Source organism: Egretta garzetta, unplaced genomic scaffold (genome assembly GCF_000687185.1).
Source record: "Egretta garzetta isolate BGI_Z169 unplaced genomic scaffold, ASM68718v1 scaffold30, whole genome shotgun sequence".
NCBI classification, from domain to species: Eukaryota; Metazoa; Chordata; class Aves; order Pelecaniformes; family Ardeidae; genus Egretta; species Egretta garzetta.
In genome coordinates, this window is record NW_009258383.1 from 394,847 (window position 1) to 417,272 (window position 22,426).

Here is a 22,426-nt window from a genome sequence, read left to right on the forward strand (position 1 = left end):
AGGCGCAGGCGTTGTGTGCCCAGCCCAGCTGCTGCCTTGTATTCTAGTTATCCTTGCACTGGTGTCACGTATCGTGATACAAGATAGCCTGGACTCCTTCCTAAAAGGGGCCAGGCATTCTCCTCCAGAAAAGAAGAAGATGTTTGAATGCAATCTGAATTCAAGCCAAGTTTTTGCTGCTCACAGAAATATAGCTAAGCCTGTGGGTAAGGTACTGTATAGACATAGCCTGTGGGCCTCAGATCCCCGTAAGTAACATAAGGAGAGATATTTCCGTGTCATATAAGGGTGTTCTCAGGACACAGACATGTCATTTTTTGAAACATCTAGATAACACAGTTTTGAGGGATGTACCAAAGACAGAAATAACAACTTTTTTTTGGTGTTTTTTTGTTTTTGTTTTTTTTTAAAACTGGATAGGGATTTATCTGAGTAAACAAGTAACTTTTGTCTGAGTCTAGCCTAAGTTGGTCATCCTTGGTTATATACAGTTGGTAAAAAAATGTAAGTACTTTTAGGCCATGGTTCTTTTGACCTTCTCAGATGTTTGCTTTAGAACTGTGCCCTCAATTGTAAGTGGATGACTAGCTTAGAAGTGGACATTTACAGCAACTTCATTCAGAGCCTTGTTGTCTGTTGGAGTACAATCAGGGCACAGTAATGACAGTCCGCATATATTCAGACAAGTTAATTGTGTATATAGCTTCATTTTGATAAAGTTATGGGGGAGACGGTAGCTGGTTTACAACAATGTGAAATACTGAATGGTTGTTATACACAAAAGACTAAAACATATTTTAAGGGGAAACCTCAGAAACTAGGAATAGGGGTCCATTGCTCCAGCAAGGATCCTGAACAAAGGTGATTAGAGAATTTCTGCCAAAAGAGATTTATCTAGGGGAAAAAGCTATTTATTATTTTGGGGGGTGGAGGTGGGGTGATATTTCACTAACTATTTTGTAATGAAAATCCCATGCCACGTGATGAAGTATTCATACTACACAATACGCCACTGAGACAGGGTGTGTGTCTGTGTGTACAGTTCTTGCAGATCTACTGGTAAATTCAGCTATGGTTTTTATAAATCCTGCAAATAGTTGTCCTAATTTTAAAAACTAACATCTTCTCAAAATTGAGTATACTTTGCCAGCGGACAAGTATGCTGTTTTGATTGAAAATGTAGGCTCTTTTTAAGTTAGAATACTGATCGTGAGTATCCTCAGAGCCAGGCTAGTGTTGGCTGCTTGTAAGCTGACCAGGGCTGATTTTCAGCCTTCAAAAGCTTTGTTCCTATCAAGGCCTCATCTGTGGACATTGATCATGTTCAGATCTGCTGGAGCATTAAAAAAAGAAAAAAAGAAGAAACCTTTAAAGTTTGAAAGGGCCTCACTTGACTGGAAAAGATAATCAAAAGTGGTGTTGCCAACAGCTAGGTAGAAGCTGGCAGCTCCTACAATACAGCGTGTCAAAGTTGCTGTCTCCCACACTCTTGAAGTTTAGGCCTAACTTAAATAAAATTTATTTTTTAAATGAATATTTTAAGAGTGATTTTAAGTTATTCTTCCTGAATTTTTAGAAGATATAAATATTCCTGAAATTAATCTCTCTAAGCATGGACTTCCATACTAGCTCCTGTAATTGGTGCAGCACAGAAATAAATATGTGTATGAAGGAAGACGTTTTCTCAGAGACTTTCAAACTTTCACAGATTCATTCTCATTTGACTTTCCTTCATGTTTATTAGAAAAATACAGAGATAGAATAGCCTTGTTCTCAAAATATAATGCATTTTTCTTTCTAATTCAGTTTATATGTGTGACTTTTTTGAGGTCACCACAAGCTGAGGTAACTGGTGATCCAACATCCTAGAAAAGCATTCAAATATCTCCTTTATTCCTTTCGGGCAAATCCCAGGAAGTGTTGGCTTTTTAAAGGTGACAATTCTACCAGCTGCATTTTTCTTCAGTTTTTTTTTTAAATATATGTAAATCCATACAATATAATCTGACATTACATTTTTTTTTCTACATTCCAAAGTAGAGAATATATGGTTTTATTTTCACTTAGAGTGAATAAAAAGGATTGATTCTTGTGAAATCCCCCCTGATAGGAACCAGAAACAAACATAAGGGAATGCAGATACAAGGGGGAAGGAGTAATGCCCTGCTTATGTATAAATTGAGAAGTTCATTAGGAATGGCTGGTAAGGGAAGAGCATAGCTCATGAACATATGGGAAATCAGTTTACTTCAGAGAACTGAGGGTGAAAGGAAGGGATGTCTGCTTTTTATTAAAACCTGAAATGCATTATAATTGGCCTGAGTCTTTGCCCAGATGGCTTCTCTTATGCTGACATCTGCAAGAGTGTATATAAAGCAACATTAAGAAGCTGTCTTGTGTGACAGTGTGTACACATGTAATTCTGTTAAGAACTAGGTCCTTTGCTATCGGTGGTGTTCGTCTTTGAACAAGCATGCTAAGAAATGTTATTTGTTTGACAAAAGCTAATTATGGAACATGCTTTTTACATGGAAAGTTTCTACCACATATGAGAAAAATTTTTAGGGCTTTTCTTGTTCATTCATCATCGTAAACTCCAGGTAAACTTTTTTTTTTTTTTTCAGGGGAAAACACAGGGTTTCTTCTTCCAGTCCTCTGTACTTTTTTCTGAAGTTTAAGTGTAATTATTTTGAATTTTCATATGTGAGTTTAAGCTGGTTTCCACTGACCAGTAAAAAGCTTAAATGATACTAGAACATCCATCTCCTGTTAAGCTGGTAGGACAATGACAGTGGATGCAATGTAATTTATCCGTTAGTCTCTTCACTTGTATCTGTAATTCACAGTGGAATACTTTTTAAAATAAGCTGTCAACATACTGCTTCTTTCTTTGTCAGACAACAGGAAAATTAAAGTCAATGGCACCAGGGAACCTATTGAGTTTAAGACAAATCAGTGGTTTGGGGCAACAGTCAAAGCTCATAAAGAAAAAGTTGTGGTAAGTCTTATGCATTTGGTATTCATTTGGAGATAATGTTTATTTTTCTCAAATGTATATCTTTAATAGCTCTCTATGTGTAGATTATGGAAACAACTCTGATTATGCATGAATTATAAAGCAGAGGATGTATATAACTCAGAAAATGAAAGCAGTATATAAAATCAGGTTGAACTGATCAAGTGAAGATGATTCCACTGCCATATGAAAACAGCAGAAAGCCATGTTGTTAAGGAATTGAATGATGATTTTTTTTAAACAGCTAATGGACATATTTTAGAGATACACAGTAACTGATAGATATATGCTATAAAATATTTTGTATTCTGAAGCTGTATTTGAAATGTTAAATGCAGAATGTAATGGAAGCCAAGACCCTGTGCTGAAGATCAGTTAGTAAGAGAAAGTACTGACCTCTTTTGTCACATTTACATTGTTTTGAACAGCTATGCTATAGTCATGGTAAAACAGCTGCAAAAAAAAGTCATGATAAAAAAGCTCCAAATCAAGATTGCTGTCAAAGTGCAATGTCTGTTTTCCGGTTTCACTGAACATTTTACCTGTACTGATAGAGGACCCCAGCAGGGGGCAAGTACTTTTATTGCTTAGTAAAGAAGTGGTGATGCTGCTTATACACAGGTCTTTTATATTTACAATTTTGCACTAAGGTTTACATTGAAATATCGCTGAAATAATTGTGGTGAGAATAATTAATTTGGCCATTAGTTTTATTAGTTTTTACAATTGCAAAGCAATAATTTGTATCTTGGGATTTGCTTAAAACTTCCAATTATTACTTAAGAAGTAGTCATAAGGGAAGAAGTATCTGAAGGAAATGCTTTTCCTTACATAGTATGACTTGTGGTTAGCCTAGGGAAGGATTTTGACGTGAAACATGTAGTGAATAAAACATCACCCTATTCTCTTACAAAGGTAAGTAAATGTAAAAATTCTGAAAAATTCTAAAAATAGCTGAAGTTTTTTCATTTTGTGTGCTCTACTAAACAACAGTTCGCAAACTGAAATAAAATATTTCCTTGCCACCATTTGCTGAATCTTAATCAATCCTCATCACTAACTGATGTGCTGTGTCTGTATTGACCAAACTTTGGTTTGCTTCTGATAACTCTTCTCAGGCTTTCTGAAACTGAGGTATAGTCAACACTTTTCAGGCAAAAATTTGAACAGTGAAGTGAGAAAACTTTGTCTTTTAAACTTTGTAGACTGAAAGAAAAGAAAAAGAAAATGTCAACAAGCTGTGAGAAACTTTTTTTTAAACTACAAATGTGACAGTAAACTGGATTTGGTCAACATTTATAATTATATTGAGTTCTTGTTTCAATCCATTTCGCTCAATGCCAAATGTGTCTGAAATCACCCTCACAGGACATTTATTCCTCTGCTGCAGTCTGGTTTTGCTCTCTGTTTTAACCTGTAAGGTCTTCTAGGCAGGGGCTTGTTAAGAGCCCCTGGTCCTTAAACTGTTGTTCCAGAAGCTCTGACTTGTGGTGAGCTCTGAGTAGCACAGTGGTTCATCCAGCTGGAACTGATTGCAGAACAAATGCTTATATAGTAATGTGAATAATAACAATGCCTTGCCAGAGGTAGACAGGTTTCTGAATGGAAAAGTAAGACACGGTAGGACATGAATGGAGGATTTCTTTGCATCTTACAGAGGTAAGGTTGTAGGGAGAGGTAGTGTCTTTCCCCCCTCGCTCCCCAGCCAATTGAAAAGTTTTAGGGCACAGAAACACCTGAAGAATGACTTGCATACCTGACTGCTTATCTTCTTTATTTTTCCAATTATTTACAAAAAGGATAATGTCTCTCTATATACAGCTTGTATATTTTTTATCCTTACACTGTCATATTTGTAAAACCACTACCATAACATAGAATATTAAATATTAGTTCAGTGGTCAAAACTTTCTTAGCAACAACCTGTTCAGTCGGAGACTGTTGCGTGCATTACAGCTGTATCACCTCTCCAAAGATTTGAGCCAGGGGTTTATAAGAAGGCAGACAATCTGATGATTGTGATAGACAATATGACACAACACCCTGACACATCTGCTAAGTAGAGTAGAATCATAGCAGTTCTGCTGCAACAGCCATTATCTTAAGACATATCAGGACAGAAGTAGAAATATCTTCAGCCACATGTATGTCATCTACATCTTAAACTATGGGATCAAGTCCTGTGCTGTGAGCAGTAATAGAGCAAACATACTACTCATGCAGCAAGCTTAGAGGTATTTGTAACATATGCTTAAATGTGAGTTTTAGTCCTTGAGAGATTTCACCTGCTAAGGGCTATAAATGAAAGATCAGACTATGCTTTTCAGGTTATAATGAAATTACAAGAAGCAGTGGCCCTGCGTTTTCTTCACGTTATGATCATTGCTGTATGGATGATACAATACCAGAGAGAATCCTTGTACACTGTTTATTAAAAACTACATTTGCCAGATGCATGAGTGTGTGAAAGGTATGTGTGACATTGTTTCTGTTTTGATAGGCTTGTGCTCCCTTATATCATTGGAGAACTCTTAAAGATAGCCCTGAGAAGGACCCTGTTGGCACCTGCTATGTAGCGATTCAGAACTTCAGTGCCTATGCTGAATATTCCCCTTGTCGCAACAGTAAGTATTAAAAGGAACAATCTGTGTTGGAGGAATTGATATTGCACTCTATGTTTTCATCCTTTCAGTCTTCACACCATCTTGGTTGACTGAAGATTACTATATGACATTGCATTGGATGAGGGTTTAAAGAAAAATTTACATTAAATTATACGCCTGCAATTGGATGCTTTGTTGTATAATTGAAAGAGAAGAAATTAAGTAAATTAAGCTTATGCAGTTATAGTGATGAGATATAATTGGTTCAAATTAAATGGCTGTAAAATGTAGCAAATGGGTCTATATAAGAACCAGACAGCATTTAAAACCAATTATTCATGCTTATGCTGAGTATAAATCTCTCATCACAGGATCACCATCTGAAGACCAGACCCTGCACAGAAACACACAAGCCTGTATCACCATTCATGCCAATATCATCCTCAGTAGCTCATTTTTTATGAAGGACTTCCAGCATGGAAGAAAGCCATGCACATTAGCACTACTGTTCCACACTCTTCTCTGTGCTATTCTGAGGTGTGGTAGCCATCTCTGGGCCTTACTTCTTGGGCAATAGGGAAAAACTGCAGGTATATTTAGAGCCAAGTTCAGTTACCTAGAAGTCTGCAGAAAATGCCACACATTAGATTATGTCAGTTATGAGCACCCTCATTACCTCAGTGCTCCAAATTACTAAAATCAATATGAAGTATGCAGTGACTTTACTGAGCTTTGACTGGGATAGGTTTCTGCACCCACAGGTCAGAGAATTGTTCTTTCAGTTACTTTTCTAAAGGTAGTATGTGTAAGATAGCAAATATGATGGGCTTACCTATCTGTTCCAGGGGAAACCCTCACAGCAAAGCTATGATGTTGTTAGTTTAGCTGAGATGGGTAGCTGTTTCAAGCTGTATGTGCTAGCCAATAACATGAGAAGTCTGAACGTAGTTCCTTGCCACAAGACCCCTTGTACAGAGACCCTGTGATCGCAGCTAGCATTCTTGCCATGTGCACATGGGCTAATTTCAAAACACACTGTTTAGCTGTTCCTCTACTGCAAACTGTGCTCCTACCTTCGACTTTCTCATGGATTATTTTGCCAAGAAAGTAACAGGCATGTTACAGAAAAAGTAGACACTTTACCATAATTAAAAGGTCTCTTTCCTATGAAGATCTAGAGGCAGCGTCATATCATGTGGCTGGACTTCCCTGACACCTGACAGATGTGCGATAATGTAGCCCAATAATGCTTTCCATAGTCTACCAGAAAATCTGCATACCTACAGCAACGTGAGATATTTACGTGTGCATTCAGTGTTACTCTGTGGCTTTCCTTTTCTCACACTGTAGTATAGCTCTAAACTGAGTTGTGCTACATCTTTCTTTTAAAGCCTAATTCTTGTCCCTGGATGGACAGGTACAGAAAGAAGCTGAATCTGTAAGAAATGGTGTCCGTAAGATCTGCTTCATGTACTCCTGATGTCTCACTGGGGCTTTGCCAAAGGCTTACCCTATTTGAAGAGAGAGTTCAAGTGGCCATTCCTGCTTTCAGTTCCCCAATCCTGCAGACTTCCAGCACTTCAGCACTCATATGAAAGCCCTAAAATGCATGCCAACACACTTTGTACAATTATATAAGGATTTGGAGACTAGAAATAAAAGTGGTCAGAAGCAGGAAGAAAGTTTTCACATGTACAAATGTGCATCCAAAATTATATTACACTTCTGTCCTCATTGAGCAAATGCATATCAGTTAAAGAGCTGGCCCTGTGAAGGACGTGTGCCCCTTTCCCTTGCCATAGTACAGATAAACAGGATATTGTCTGAACATTGACTCATGTTGACCCATCCATTATGTCATCGTTTTTTGAGAATGCCTTGGTAAACACTTGGTTTTGTGTTTATGGCAGAGCAGACTGTGGTGACCATTATAGAATTTCTTATCAAGTTGTTTACTTTTGTATCTCCAGCCAAATTCCCTGGTAGTTGTTGCAAGGGTCCTTCCTTGGCAGTGAGAGGAGAAGGTCCCAAGTAACTGGTTCTATTTTTCAAAATCTTCACAAGGGAATTGTGTGTTCAGGGCCCTGTAGAAGGTCTTGATTTGCTCTGCCTTTTCTAAAAAAGAATATGCATCTTTTCACATATTTTAGTAGCTTTGCATTTACAGCCTTACAGCTCCATGGTTGTGTAAGCTGTCTTCCACATGCACTGTGAAATCAATAAAATGCTTCTACCTTCATAATTGCAGGCAATGCAGATCCTGAAGGACAAGGCTTTTGTCAAGCAGGTTTCAGCTTAGATTTTTACAAGGTGAGATTCTGCTTCTGAAATACTTTGACCAAATGTAATTCACATATATTCCCAGTGTTCAAGCACTGTCTCAGTGATCAAGAGTTTATCCCCATGCTGTTGCATATGGAAAGTTCCATGAAGTTGTTGCAAGTTCTTACCTCTTTTGCAAGCTTAAAACTTTCTGGTTTTATTAATAGAAGAAGTACTGCAATCATCATCTGTTTGTCTCTTTGGAGCACTCCAATCTGACTCTGCTCAATCTATCTTAATAGATAATTAGGGGAAAAATTATATATGCTTCTATCTTAGTGTGTCCCACTTACAATGCTTTCCAGAGACCTGACTTTCAGGAAATAATGGGCAGGCACCGATAGTTTTTAAAAGTTAAAATAGCTTGTGTAAGGGTGCTTGTGGAGGCAGACTAGTCATTAAGTAAGACCGTTCTCATGTGGAGGTGAAAGTGAAAATGCTTAAGGGAAATACCTAGTTTTTCTTACATGCCAAGAGGGTCCAGAAACAATATTGTGGGCCAAAGAATAAATTTTGCAACTATCGTTATTATCTGTGCCATTATTACAGCACCAAGACCTCACATAACTTTGATCATTGCCATTGTTTTCAGTGTTCTGTAGCTCCATTGTTATTCACATTATTAGTAGCTGAGGAGTAAAGACCTCATTGTAAGGTAGACAAAAGTATATTTCTCTATAAAGCATTACTGTTGCTTCACTGAATGTGAAGACCCTCTTTCATGCTGTCCTTGTTTTGTTACAAATAATCAGCAATTTTTAGAATGCTATGTTAGTGCTAAAAAAAATAGGGCTTTCATTCAAGCGAAGATGCATGGGGTGATCTTAACTTTACTTAACTGTGGATTTTCCTGCACATCCATGCACCTACATCCTTTCCTTGAACAAGGCCATTGTCCTTTATCATGATTCTGATATTCTTTTGGTCATTTAAATTGTTTTTCCCATGCATGCTTAATTTTGTTGTGTTCTTTTGTTGTGTAATTTTATTCAATTCTGCTTTTTGTAGAATGGAGACCTGATAGTAGGCGGGCCTGGTAGTTTTTATTGGCAAGGTATGTTCATCTGGCTGGTTAACTTGATCTAAGAAGTGAAGCAGAAAATATTGTGGAAAATGTTGTTCTAGATTTCCATCGTTTTCTCAGTTTAAGATAACCAGTCTCTGGTCTTATTTTCAATAACATGCAAATGGGCATAAAATAAGTCAGGGAAAATTCAAGATATAGGTTGTATAGGAAGCGAAACATAGAAATAACTATTTTTATGTTGGTATTTTAGCTCATTTGTCATTTAAGTAATAAGCTGACTTTTTCTCTAGAAATACTGCAATTAAAAAAATAGCTAGTATTTGTACAGCAAATGTAATATTTTCAAAGTTTTTGTCACTATTTATTTCTGAACACAACCTTTTATTGCTATCTGCATATAATTTTAGTTCATTTGTGGCATCACTGTAGTTTCCAAGATGTAGCTTCTCATGTAGATAAAAACTGAAGTGGTTTTGGTGAAGGGTTAAAAGGGTATTTTTGCTTTAACCTGTTTTGACATGTGTGGTATAGCTGATTCACAGACTCTGCCTACCAACTTGCCCATTGTCAGCCTCATCGATGTGTGGTTTTGCATTGCTATTAAAGGAGGAAGATCTAGTTGATTATGATGGTAGGGAATTCATAGCTTTGAGTTCTCCATTGAGAAATTGCTTCCGTTCTACTACATTTGTACAGTACAGCATCAAAAGGTAGCTGAGCCTGAACATGCCTGACTTTAGTTTGAATCAGCACCCTGAAATGGTTATGGAGATGTTTTTGTGATGATTCAGTAGACGCTCAATGTGTTGTTGTATCGATTTATGTGTACTCTTGAGACTTCCAGGGTAATAATGGAGAAAGATTAAGAGGATGACTGCTCTTTGCATCTGTGCTATATTATCCCTTCAGCTCTGCTCTTGATGTTCTGCTAGCCCTATTTTGTAGAAACTGGCTCTCCTTTATGTCCCTTTCATTTATGAAGTTGTTTGAATCCAGGTCAGGTAATCACTGCAAGTATTGCGGATATCATTGCGAATTATTCCTTCAAGGATATTCTGAGGAAGTTGGCACGAGAGAAGCAAACAGGAGTGGCACCACCCTCATATGACGATAATTACATGGGTATGCTAAGCTCTGTATCAGTTAGCAATATATTCTAAAAGCATGGGTCTTATATAAATGTGAAAACAAGCCCTAAATTACTATGTCCCAATTGTTAGAGGATTTGAACATGTTTTGCCTTAAGCACAACAGCAAATCAGTAGTTTGTTAGTTACTTCAATGGGATTATGAACATTCTTAAAATTATGCACAGCAACAGGGTTTAAGTGCTGAGGTCTTAAATGGCTCATTAGGGTTTTTATTATTTGATCTTAAATAATTAAGCAGAAATACAAAATTTTCCTATTTATATCTTTTTTCATTCCAAGATGATGGATTGAGTTTAAAGTAATTAAAGACTATTTCATTTTTTAACAGATAAGAGAAAATTTAGTTCTGCAATGCTTTGTACAGTACTGCAGTACAAATAGGCAATTTATTCTCACTGATACTTAAAAATATAGTTGAAGTAAGCAGTAACAAAAGTCAGTTTGAAGATACTGTGTAATAAATAGAAAAAAGTCTCTTTATGTACCTTTTATTAGTGCTGATCTCTGAGAATTTCCATTATATTAATGTGCCTCTGCATGTAAGACAGGTTTTTCTTCATGTAGTTATAGAAAAGATGCAATGGAATTTGAAGGCAAAGGTGCATCCTTTCATCTCTGCCTATAGATTTGAAATTACAGTGCCTGATACAATCCAAAAGTCTTTACTCTGTCAATAGCAATTACCTCACAGGTTTACCAAACCTCCAAGAGGTACTTAAGTGCATCTTTGGAAATCTGTCTTCCATATAGAGCTAAAACAGGGTACTCACACATAGTATAGTAATGAAGACCTAAATTGTGTCAATAGCTGTTAGGGCAAACCACCATAGTACCTGCCGTTTTTTCAGCTAAAATATTAAGTATTAATGATTTAGAAGCCCATTTTGGGGGAAAAAGGATAGATTTATTATACATTCAGACCCACAGTTAATTTAGTCATAATAATGTGGTAAGCAATTTTCCTTTTTTCCACACAGTTTTAGTATAGTAATGTTAGAAAATTTGCATTCTAATGATCAGATGAACAGACAAATCTTGCATATTTTTTGAAAGAAATGGTTTATCAAGTATTTTGCATGTCATTTAACTTTAAACAGGATACTCAGTGGCTGCCGGGGAATTTACTGGGGATTCTGAACAAGGTAAGAAGCTATATACTTGAATGGAAACCGTACGGCTGTGCACCTATTAAATTCCTCATTTTGGGTCTCTATGCAGGAACATACCTTTTATACATTTGAAACACTGGTGAGACTTAAGCTATCTGTACCCAATATTCACAGAGGCAAATATTTCCTTAGAAGGTATAGCATAAGAGAGCAGTATTTAAGTAACCCAAAAGTCTGAATCCGTTATGGTATCATGCCCGTGCATCTGTTCAGCAGTTAGAGCTGTGACAACATGGTAGGTGGAGCCACTTAATTTAGCCAGTTTGGTGACCAGTAGTAACTTGGAGCCACCAGTGCAGTCCTGTACAGTCTTTCGGTCCATACTCAAGTTACTCACCTGCATACAGGCTGCTGGACCTCAGCATCTGGCTGGCCAGATGCCACGTGGCTTGCAAATGTCTGTGTATGTTGAAAGCACACTTCTGACATCACATAAAACATAAACATAAACATCACAGCCCAGGCTAGGAGATAACATTCAGCTGCTTCTGGAAAAAGACATGTGCCTACACCGGCATGCCAGCTCTTGTTCTTGGCTCTATGAAAGTTTCCCTAGTTCCAGATCATGTGCCTTAAGGATGGGGGGCCCGGGGCAGTTTATTAGCTGGCCCTTTTCATACATTATATTTTCCTGCGCAGGCATAATGCAGTAAGAACAAGTTCCCTGTGCTCTTGCTCCTACTCTGAGCCTTATATTTAACAGCAGGAGACAGAAGAATTTCATTTCTTTTATTAAAACCTGGGCTTAGGGGGAGAAAAAACATTCTATAGGAAGATGAGGTGTTCAATTAGTCTGCTGAATTAGGAAAAGCTGAATGCACATGAATATAAAAGTCCAAATACAGAATCATGCCTGCAACTTTGTGGAGTTTCTTGGATCAAGTAAGTTTGATACAGGACATATGTACAGTAATTTGCATTTGGACAGCAACTGTCACCCACAAAGAACCAGACATCTCACAGACTTGCAATTCTGTGATTCTGTGACTTAATAACATTGCTTAAAAATGTCATCGCTGTGAAACCTCCACCTGAAATGTTTCATGATCCGTAAAACAGCACCTTCTAGGACTCCATATTTATGATTTGATAAGGTAATGCAATGTGCACTGAGGAACAGGTTTTGACCAAAATTACAGGATAAATATTTTTTTTAAATGTGCAGAATGTCATTACACAACTTAGAATTTGGCTCAAACACTGAGGTTCAAGTTGTTCCCTTTGGCAAAAGGTGACACAGGAGGTTTATTAGTTTTACATGGCATGGGAAAACTGCCCTGGAAGGTGGCAGCTCCAGTAACAGAGTTCTGTAATTCTCTAAGGACAAAGTCAGAACAATCCATCCTGCAGGGGCTAGGTTTAGCAGCAATAGTTCCTGGCACACCACTAAAGCTTTAACTAAATACCAACAAGACTTAAACCTCACTTAATTGATGTGCTGAACTCATAGCACAGAATGCTATGGCAGGACAACTAAACTCAAGCTGAACATTGCCTGATTTTTAAGTTGTAAAGTAAGTTTTGCGGGGGTGTTAGAAATTGAACAGTAGTTTTTCTGTGTCTCTGCAAGTTGAATCCAGCATAGAAGAAAAGCTCCTGTCACAGCTTTCTGTTTGGTAGAGTATGTTAAAAATTATCAGTTATAAATAGAAATTTGTCCATGATTTAGCTATTTTCAGGTCTTCTGAAATTGTACAGGATTTCAAAGCTTATAGTTAGCTGAAAATACCTGTTATCCCAGGTGTTTCATGCCTTAAGAGCTATGCTGCTTGTGTAAGGCTGACAGTCTGTTGGAAGGTATTACCAAAGGGGTAGCTTTCTTGAGGGGGTGAACAGCTCCATGGTTCGGAGTCACAAAGCCAATGGAGACATAGTGCATTTGTAGAAATGAACCCAGCTCCCCAGAACTGCTGCTGCTTAATCCCTATAAAGTTAGAGTTTCCTGTCCTGTGCCACTATGGGTTAAAAAAAAAATAATATTTTTGAGCTGAGTGCTATAATGTGGAAAAAAAGATGTGTCCCTGGTAATGGAAGGTTGCAGCCACCTATATATATGTATGTTGGGTTTTTTTTAATGCATACTCACATTTTTATAATGGATAGTTCTTGAATCAGTAAGTCACATGAATGATTGGCACAAAGAATTGCATTGTTGGCTGACCTGGGGATCGTCCTGTGTCCTGTTCAGTCCTCTGTTATTACTTCCACCTCCCCTTGACCAAACACATTCAACCACAGAGGAGTACATAGACCCAGAGAGGAACAGAGGAATGCTAGGTCAACACAAGCTGGTGTCCAAGGTGCTCTGCTATCTGAAGTTCCTGCTGCTGTCTTCTGATGTGGATATCCTAATGAGGGAAGGATTAGACAGTAAGACTGCAGGCTGTGACTTTGCTCTTCTCTTCTCTTCTCTTCTCTTCTCTTCTCTTCTCTTCTCTTCTCTTCTCGCTTTTTTCCATTTTTTCCACTAGTTGTTTAAGATTTCACCATTGATCAGAATTACATCCTAGAAGGCAACTAAAAGTCCAATGATTCATGTTCTTGTTCAATGGAATCCCCCAACACCACTCACTTTTAGATAGCCTGTGCAGAACCTGTTGAACACTTTCATGACATCAAGCAAAATAACAGATGAGACAAACTCTTGTGCAGCCAGAAAGAAAAGGGGTATTTGTAAGGACAGTTGTGTTTAGCTTCTGTACTCCAGTGTGTGATGCCACAACTAATTCTGGTTCCATCAATCCACAGCTGTCAGGTAACAAGCTGAATTGTACTAAGAGCTTTATTATACTGTGCTATGCTAAGTAAAGCTAGGCAGAAAGAGATCTCTGGATGTGTATTCAACAGTTAAGATGCTTCATGCAAGTGGATGCACTGAATGAATGTTAAAATCTTATTAATTAATGTCTTCAAGTTATTTGCAGATGTTTCTGATACAGATAACAAACCAAAATCCTAAGCGTTATATGTCAGGGAAGAATTTAAGTGGCATGGGATGCGTGTTGCATGCACCATTCAGATAGCATAACCAGTTCACTGTTGATCATTTATCTTTTCAGAGCTGGTTGCTGGAGTCCCAAGGGGAGCACAGAACTTTGGCTATGTATGTATTGGACCCACATTTTATCCTTTTTATAGTGAGAATGCAGTTAGACCATTTGGAATATCAAAGTCTCCATTGTATTTTCTGTCTCTTTGATCCTAAGCTTTCTAATCAGAGAAAACTGCCACTGACTTTTGCCCTCAGACTTACCTGGCTGGGTTGAAATGCTTTACTGGCTTGGGCTTTGAATATTAAGCACTTGGTCCTTTCTGAAGTTTGTTTTCAATAGCCAATTACAAGCATGCTTTGAGTATGACTAGTTATCAGGCCTAAGCTTACCCATAGGTTAGCATATTTCATGTGCAATACTGTGTCCACAGTGGAGAGAAGTCCAACTTCAGATTACTCATACCCAGTCTTTATTTTCAGTGCTCTAAGTATATACACTGAATAGCAGATGCAGAGAGTCATGATATGCAGTTACAAGTGAAGGGAGAAAACAATATACATGTGTGGATACATCTTTTATCTCACAGGAAAAAAAAAATGTTTCAGAACTACCCTTATTGGGAAAAAGATCTCAGCTACACACACATTCTCTAGTTCTGTGGACCCAAAATTCCTCGCGTCTCTAGAACTTATTCATACCATTTTTCAAAGAAAGGGTGTGTATGTCTGTATATGTCTATATATGTATGTATATATATTTCTTTATGTTTTAAGTTCATGTTTCCATGCATACTAATGTAGCCACTGATTAGCTGGTACTCTGTGATTTGCTGCTGTTCATAGTGTCCAGTAAGGAAGGAAAGTTGTCTTTTCCCTATTTTATTCCCGGGGGACCTGAGACTCATAAAATCTTAGTGATTTGTTCAAGAACATACAGGAAAACTGTGGTGAAACAAAAAAATTGTTTTTTCTTGGCCACTGGGACCATCAAATTGGTGTTACACTGTACCATTTCCATGTGTGTTTGAAACTTTCCATATTTTTCTGTTACCAGGTCTCAATTATTAATTCTTCAGACTTGACCTTTATCCAGAACTTCACTGGTGAACAGGTAATGTCAAGCAACTACATGATGAAATGTTATCTCTCTAGAGGATACAGTTTCATTAACATAGTTTCAAGAATATATAAAATATTTTTTAGAATTAATGACCATAGAAACAAAGAGGATTATCAGTAAATTTTTTTTTAAAATTGATATCTGATATGAAAGCCTATCTGTTGTTTTTTATTTCCAGATGGCGTCTTATTTTGGGTACACTGTTGCAGTATCTGATGTTAACAATGATGGGTAGGTTACCAAATATATTCAGCTCCACTGAACATTCACAGAAGCAATGCCTGATATTTATTAATGAACACAGGTTTTCAGGTGCTTTGTACCTCAAAATGCTTCTCCTCCCTTCCCTTCTTTTCTAATTTTAATTGTTCACATAGGCTTATCTTTGTGCAATCACAGTGGCACAAGTATTTGCAGGCCTAGTTTGGGTGAGTTTACCTATCTTCCTGAATATTTATTCAAAGCAGTGTGGCAGAGCCGGAATGTCCAGAGACTTAGGAAACATATCCAGGTAGAAGAACAGCGAATAAACAGCACTAGCTACTGCTGGGAAGAGACAAGTGAAAGTCAAAAGTTCATTCTCCCATTCTCAAAAGCAGGTAAGTCTTCTCACATGTGGACCATCCATAACTTCACTTCTCAGTTTTAAGCTTTTAATGTCATCAGCTCCTCATTCCAGCACCTGCTGGTTGGCCATCCATTTTGATCCTTCAGAGGACCAAAAAGTGTCTATGGCCTGTAGTTGTTGTGATAGGCATTGTGCTTGTCTGAGGGAGAATGCTGCTCAGTTCCCAGGGTCATGCCTAAGACACTTGGGGATTTCAGGCCCTGTTGAACAAAATGCTTGCTAACTTTGAACTCATGTAAAGTCTGATTAAATCTTTCAGAAGATCAGGACTTTAGTAAGTGACTATTGATACTAGCTTTCTAGAAAGGAGATAATGATCCGTGAAGCTCAGAGCCTTGGAAGTCTGCACAGAGGTGAGCCAGAATTATATTCAGAGCTGTGGCATACTCTTGCCCATTGCAAAATGTCTCAGATGTGTCTACTTCATATTCTTTTCTCGTGATTATTTCTTATTAGGTGCTTAAACATAGTGCATTAAATAATTTTTCTGGGCTAAATCATTGCTTTCCATCAGTGACTAGTGACCCTTTAAAGAGTGAGGGATACAGGAAAAGAGAAAAGTAACAAGGTGATAAAATGTTATTGCAGTTACAAAACAAACAAACAAAAAGAAGCTTCAGCAGTTTCTGTGGTGGCTTCATAATACTCAAATCTTTCCAGGTTTCTGAGGTCAAATCTTGTCATAGTACCATAGCTTTAGAAAACTTCTATTTTTATGATATACAGAGTCAGGATTAATTTAGTCCCACTGTAATGCATTACTAATATGAAAGGGTGGAGAAACATTGATCTAAGTTACAACAGACACTCATGAGACTTTCAGGGAACTTACTATTTAACTTTTTACTGAACCAAACTATTCCCTGTGCAGGTTACTTCCTATGAACCATAGGGTTACTTGGCAGGTCTCATATTTTCTGTGTACCTCTAAGACCACAGTTTATGCCAATAATATAATCAAAATGCTGTTGAGGCCTGTGTGGTCTCTCAGTCTGTATCTTAAAAGAAATCTAATGACTCTCTCTGAGATCCAAACATCCCACAGAAAACAAAACACAAAAAGCTCTACTTGATAAACATGTCTGATTAGATATGTAGTCTGTCTTTGCTGGTTTGCACATATAGATGATAGAAATATTTATCTGAAAGGAAGAGTATAAAACAGAGAGAGAGAAAAAAAAAGCAAAAAGGAAATTGACTGCTTCACATTTACTTGGGTTTTTTGTGCAGCTAAGGACAACGAAGGTCGTGATGGCCTTATCAGTACAAGAAACCTGATTAAGTTGTATGCTGAAAAGATCAATAGGAATGATGCTTTGCTGTAATAAGACTGAAGACATGGCTCAAATATTAGGCTCATAGTAGGAAAAAAATCTCTGTAGACCTTCTGCTCCAGCATGTTCCAGGGTGACTCTTGCAGTTTTATCTGCACCACATCAGGATTGTAGGCAGAAAAGGGAAGTTGAGGATATTATTTGAACTACTGTTTAGTTTTCCACTGCTAGTGATGAGAAATCCACAATGAAACTTAGCAAATCAAGTTTTGCCATCAACTTACAGACTACATTCCTAGTAGAGGAAAAAGAGAACATTTTCAATTTAGAGTGAAACAGTCCAATAAAAATAGTGAAATAAACTGTTTACTGGTCTTTTATTTGTCCTATATCAAAGCTTCCCATAGTTTTACTTTGACCTCTTGTCGTTTCCCATACTCCTGCTTTTTATTACCCAGCAGGATACAAAGAAACTGCATACAGTCTCAGCAGGTGGTCAGCTTGTGCTTTTTAAAGACTTTTTTATCAGAAGGGAAGCAATACTGGCTGGTTACCTTTCTGTGCTGGAACAAAAAAAAAATATATAGTCTATGTTAACTGCAACATCTTAGTTCTGTAATGAAATAGATCTAATGAACCAGTTCAAAATACCACTGCAAACTAAACTGCACTTTATGGTTCAAAATTACTGTCCACGGGCTTTTGCTTTGCTCTTACGGCCTTTTAAAAGGGCCATTCATCAACCTAAATTTGGCTCAGAACTCCAATTTTGTAAATATAAAGTCCTACAATTTAAAAGTCAATTGAAATATCCTCCTTCACCAACAAAAATGCATAATTCTAATCACGTAGGTACTTATAACCCAACAAGTGACACACACACCCCCCTCCTTGACTGCTTGATGTCAAAATACTGTAGGAGCTGGAAAGTAAAACTTGACTATAAAGCATGGTAAGCAGCAATTGCTTGCTTATTACCCACTTGGAGAGGAACCAGAAATAAGTAAATGAGGATCAGAGAGAGCAGGGTAGCTGAAGAATCCTTCCTCTCTGCCTATAGTAGACTGCTGTGTCAGTGAAAAAACAAAACAAACCCAAAGCCCTAGAATTGCCTGAGGGAGAATTCCTTCTTACAGAGGACTTGCTGAAGCAGCTTGCCTTGACCCACAGAGCTCGGCGCTGACAGGGAAGGGGGAAAATCAAGAGGGTGAGGAAAGGAAGGCTTTGGTGTGGGTGGGACATGCCAAGATTTGGAGGGAAGGCAAACTAAGTGCTGTGGATGTTCCAGGTAGCTCTGTTGCCCGTAACCAGTTTAGAGATAGGTCAGTATAAATTAGATGACTGCCTTCCTCCCACCTTTCCCTCAGCACATCAGAAGATGAGCCATCTTAGCTACTGGGTTCTGACCCCTGCTCCCTAGACTGTTCATGCATTTTATACAATCATTGTTATTTATTTTAACAAAGTAGAAATTTTCCTAGAAAAATAACCCAGCACTGTGCACATCCAGCACAACAGACTCCAGATCCTGTCTGCTTGCATTCTCTCACCTGGTGAATCTTGTATTCTGGGTTAGGCTTCTGCTTAGAGAATTTTAGGCCACTGTGGATGATAGATAGTCTGCCTCTTTTCACCATTTTAGGCACTCTGGATATTGCTCTACAGACCAGAGTTTTAAAGGTATCTGGCTATCTACTTATTTTACATCGATGTACTGGGAGCTTCCTGGTTCTGAATCTTTTGGTTCCTTACCACCTCTAAAAAAATCTTCCCTTAGTCTTACAAACCTTCATTTGTAAAATTTTCATTGGAGCCAAGCTCATTGTTTACTTCATGGTTTATACAGCACATAACACCACCAGCTCCCAATCTTACTGGGAGTATCTGGACTGCGATGTAATAAAATAATGAACAATGATAGTGCTACTGTGTAATGCTTTTAGTACATGGCGTATGTAAAATAACTTGTAAAAAAAAGAGCATTCATGATCTGTATTTGTTATTGCTTTTGTTTCATGGCAACTGTTCCATCTGACATTCTGTGCCAACCACGAACATCTTCCATTAGTAGAGGAGGACTTTTGATGTTTAGTGTGAAAGGAAAATCCCACCTTTGATGTCAAGTCAGCATCTGCTTCCTTTCTTTTTTAGTTATTCATGCCGTGGGGTAAAATCTGACGTATAAAGAACAGAAAAACTGTACCAAAGTGACCTGACATTTTGAATTACAGTTTCCGTTATGGAAAACAGAAAAGCTTAATAGAAAAATAACATCTCTAGAAGTACTTTGTCACAATTTATAGAATGTGTAAGTTCTACAATGTTATTAAAAGGCTTCTAGATAAGACATTCTGTACTAAATTCTATGGTGTTTATCTTGGAACCATAGTATATATCTATGGTAAAGTACTAGCTGAGCTACTCCTAAATCATACAGGGTTTTTTTTTCTACAGGGTTGGGAAAAATAATGCAGTGCAATTTTACTAATTGGTTTAGTAATGAATAAAGCCTTTGAGAAAACTTCACTATTGGATATATATGAATTGAGAGTAGAAAGTTTTCTACAAGTTTTAGAAAGTTTGAAAAAAGTTTCATGTTAGAGCAAGAGAATATGTTTTCCAAATCAAAAATTCTGGGATCAAGTGGTACTAGTTATTTGCAGTAACAGAGTTCCTTAATATGGATGACCAATGTCCACTGAATATACTGGGAGTTATCCTATTAGTTTATACAGGCTTGAGCAACCTTCAGAAATTAATCTGATACTATCATTTCATATCTCAGATAATCTATTAAGAATATTTCTGCTTGGTATGTGTCTATCAATCTTGCTTGATTTTATTCTTTACTGTCCAGTAAAGGGTCTTTTTTTCCCACTAAAGAAGTATTGTTAACATGTTTTGAAACACCCCCATTTAGAGCAACAACATGCACAATATCCTTTGATTAGTCTGTCTTCTTTTACTGATTCTTCTTGGAGTTGCAAAATGAACAGAAGGACTTTTCCCTCGAAGCCTCATATTTTTATGATTTTATTATGTCCTTTCTCTTTAATACTTAATACAGCAAATTACATGAGCACTGCAACTACTCAAGTGTTTTCAGAAATAAAGTTTTGGATTTGTCTTCCAGCTTCCATTTTAATTAGTTATGAGGCATTCTCTATTAATTTATGTTCTTCCTGTGTTTCATGTGTATTACTTCAAAAATCTGCTGGGAAGTGGCAATTTTTTTATGTTGTTCACTTACTGCTGTATAATTTTTAAAAGCTGGATTTTTTACTAAAGTTTGTCTCTCACTAGCACTATTAGCAGGATAGATCTGCAGAATTTCTTCTAGTAACACAGATCCCCTCTGAGTTAAATTTCTGACTTCTTGATCATTAACTGCAAAGTATAGCTTTTCAGTGTCTATTGCTGGCATAAATTGAAGCACAAGAAATTCTGTTTAAACCTAGGAAGAAACTTTTTTGTTGTAAGGGTGATCAAACACTGGAAGCACTTGCCCACATTGGTTGTGGAGTCTCCGTCCTTGGAGATATTCAAAACTGGAGTGGGCACTGCCCTGGGCAGCCTTCCCTAGTTGACCGTGCTTTGACCAAGTGTTTGGGCTAGAAGAACTCCAGAACTGCCTTCTTACCTCAGTTAGTCTATGATGCTATGATAATTATCAGCTTCCTGTTTAACAAATGCATGAACTGTGTTGATTACACTCAGTCTCTCAGTGACATTGGTTTTTCTTTGACTGTTCCAGTTTAGATGATATCTTAGTTGGCGCCCCTCTCTTTATGGAACGAGAATTTGAGAGCAAGCCTAAAGAAGTTGGGCAAGTTTATCTGTACCTGCAAGAAAGTGCTTTCCTCTTCCAAGATGCGCAAATTCTGACAGGCACTGAAGTGTTCGGTAGATTTGGCAGTGCAATCACACACCTTGGAGATCTCAATCAAGATGGATATAATGGTAATTTATATGTAATGTAATAACATATATCTCTGTATAACATTGAAATTTAAAAAGGTTAAGTGGTGAATATGAAGTGTCTGTGCAGTGCATGAAAAAGGCTTTTTAACATGTAACGTCCTTTGAAAGTCACGAGAATTTACACTAATCCTAATGAAACTGATATTGAGGGCCAAACCATGAAAAGCTTACCTGCAGGAGGACAGTCATATTGACTACGGTGCTATTTTTACTAAATATTAGCATGTTGATTTGAATAAAAATATCATCTGTTGGTTTATGACTATAATTTCATCTAAATACTTAGTTAAGATGTTGCATTTGTTTAAAAGCAGAGTTGTCTGTCTCTCCTCAAATGCTTGGATGAGTTTGAGAATTGAATGAGGCTCGGTAAATGGAGCATTTTGCTCACAGTGAAAGAATTGGACCGGTACAGGCATACTATTTTGGAATCAGACTTCCATTGCTACTTAGGCACTGAAAGAAACAGGTGCGTGATGGGACCTTTTTCAAATGCCTATAGCACACACGCACACCAAAACATTAATGTAAGGTAACCGTGGGCCTAAATTCAAGAAAACAGTTCAAGTAAACTAACTTGCTTAATTATCTGAGATAGCCTTCATGCCTTGAGCACCCAGAGTTAGCCTCCTACACATGGTCAGTAATACCCTGGTTTTCACTGCATGCATTTCCTTACTTTTTATTTCCAGGATGTTAGGGATCTGCAAAGCAGGCATCTCTGCATCTAAAACTCCAAGGTGTTTTTCCTGGAGGAGGTATTTTGCACAGTAGCCTTGAAGATAGTTGGCCCACTAAGGAAAAATTAATGGACTTAACTCCTCCTTAACTTGAGGGCTGTTTTTCATGGTGCTCTAGCCACTGGCTCTAGGGCAATGTTACAAATGTGTAGCTCCTGTGCAAAGGATAAGTCATGCCAGGAGCCATAGAATTGTATTGGGGTTCAGGGTGCACAAAATCCAAATACCATCCTATGGGTAGAAGCCACTGGATTGTGACATTGGGTTGTCCTGGAATCCCACCATGGAGTTCAGCCCAGCTAGACCCCACAGTGGAGACTACCCGTTTTCTACCTGTGAGCAATAGCAGATGCCATCATCTTCTCTAGGCAGGGAAGATTTGTATCCTGGCTCTCTAGCATTC

At 37.7% G+C, this 22,426-nt stretch overlaps 1 protein-coding gene across 1 annotated transcript in view; it reads left to right on the forward strand.

The window, feature by feature from the left end:
* The window catches only part of ITGA8 (integrin subunit alpha 8), a 116,092-nt gene that overhangs the window by 12,143 nt on the left and 81,523 nt on the right, over positions 1 to 22,426 (forward strand). The window contains exons 3-12 of the mRNA XM_035896810.1: positions 2,898 to 2,998; positions 5,517 to 5,640; positions 7,868 to 7,929; positions 8,950 to 8,995; positions 9,965 to 10,090; positions 11,217 to 11,261; positions 14,348 to 14,391; positions 15,335 to 15,391; positions 15,579 to 15,631; positions 21,057 to 21,262. Coding sequence (XP_035752703.1) covers positions 2,898 to 2,998; positions 5,517 to 5,640; positions 7,868 to 7,929; positions 8,950 to 8,995; positions 9,965 to 10,090; positions 11,217 to 11,261; positions 14,348 to 14,391; positions 15,335 to 15,391; positions 15,579 to 15,631; positions 21,057 to 21,262 — 864 coding nt within the window. The remainder of the gene's footprint in view (positions 1 to 2,897; positions 2,999 to 5,516; positions 5,641 to 7,867; positions 7,930 to 8,949; positions 8,996 to 9,964; positions 10,091 to 11,216; positions 11,262 to 14,347; positions 14,392 to 15,334; positions 15,392 to 15,578; positions 15,632 to 21,056; positions 21,263 to 22,426) is intronic.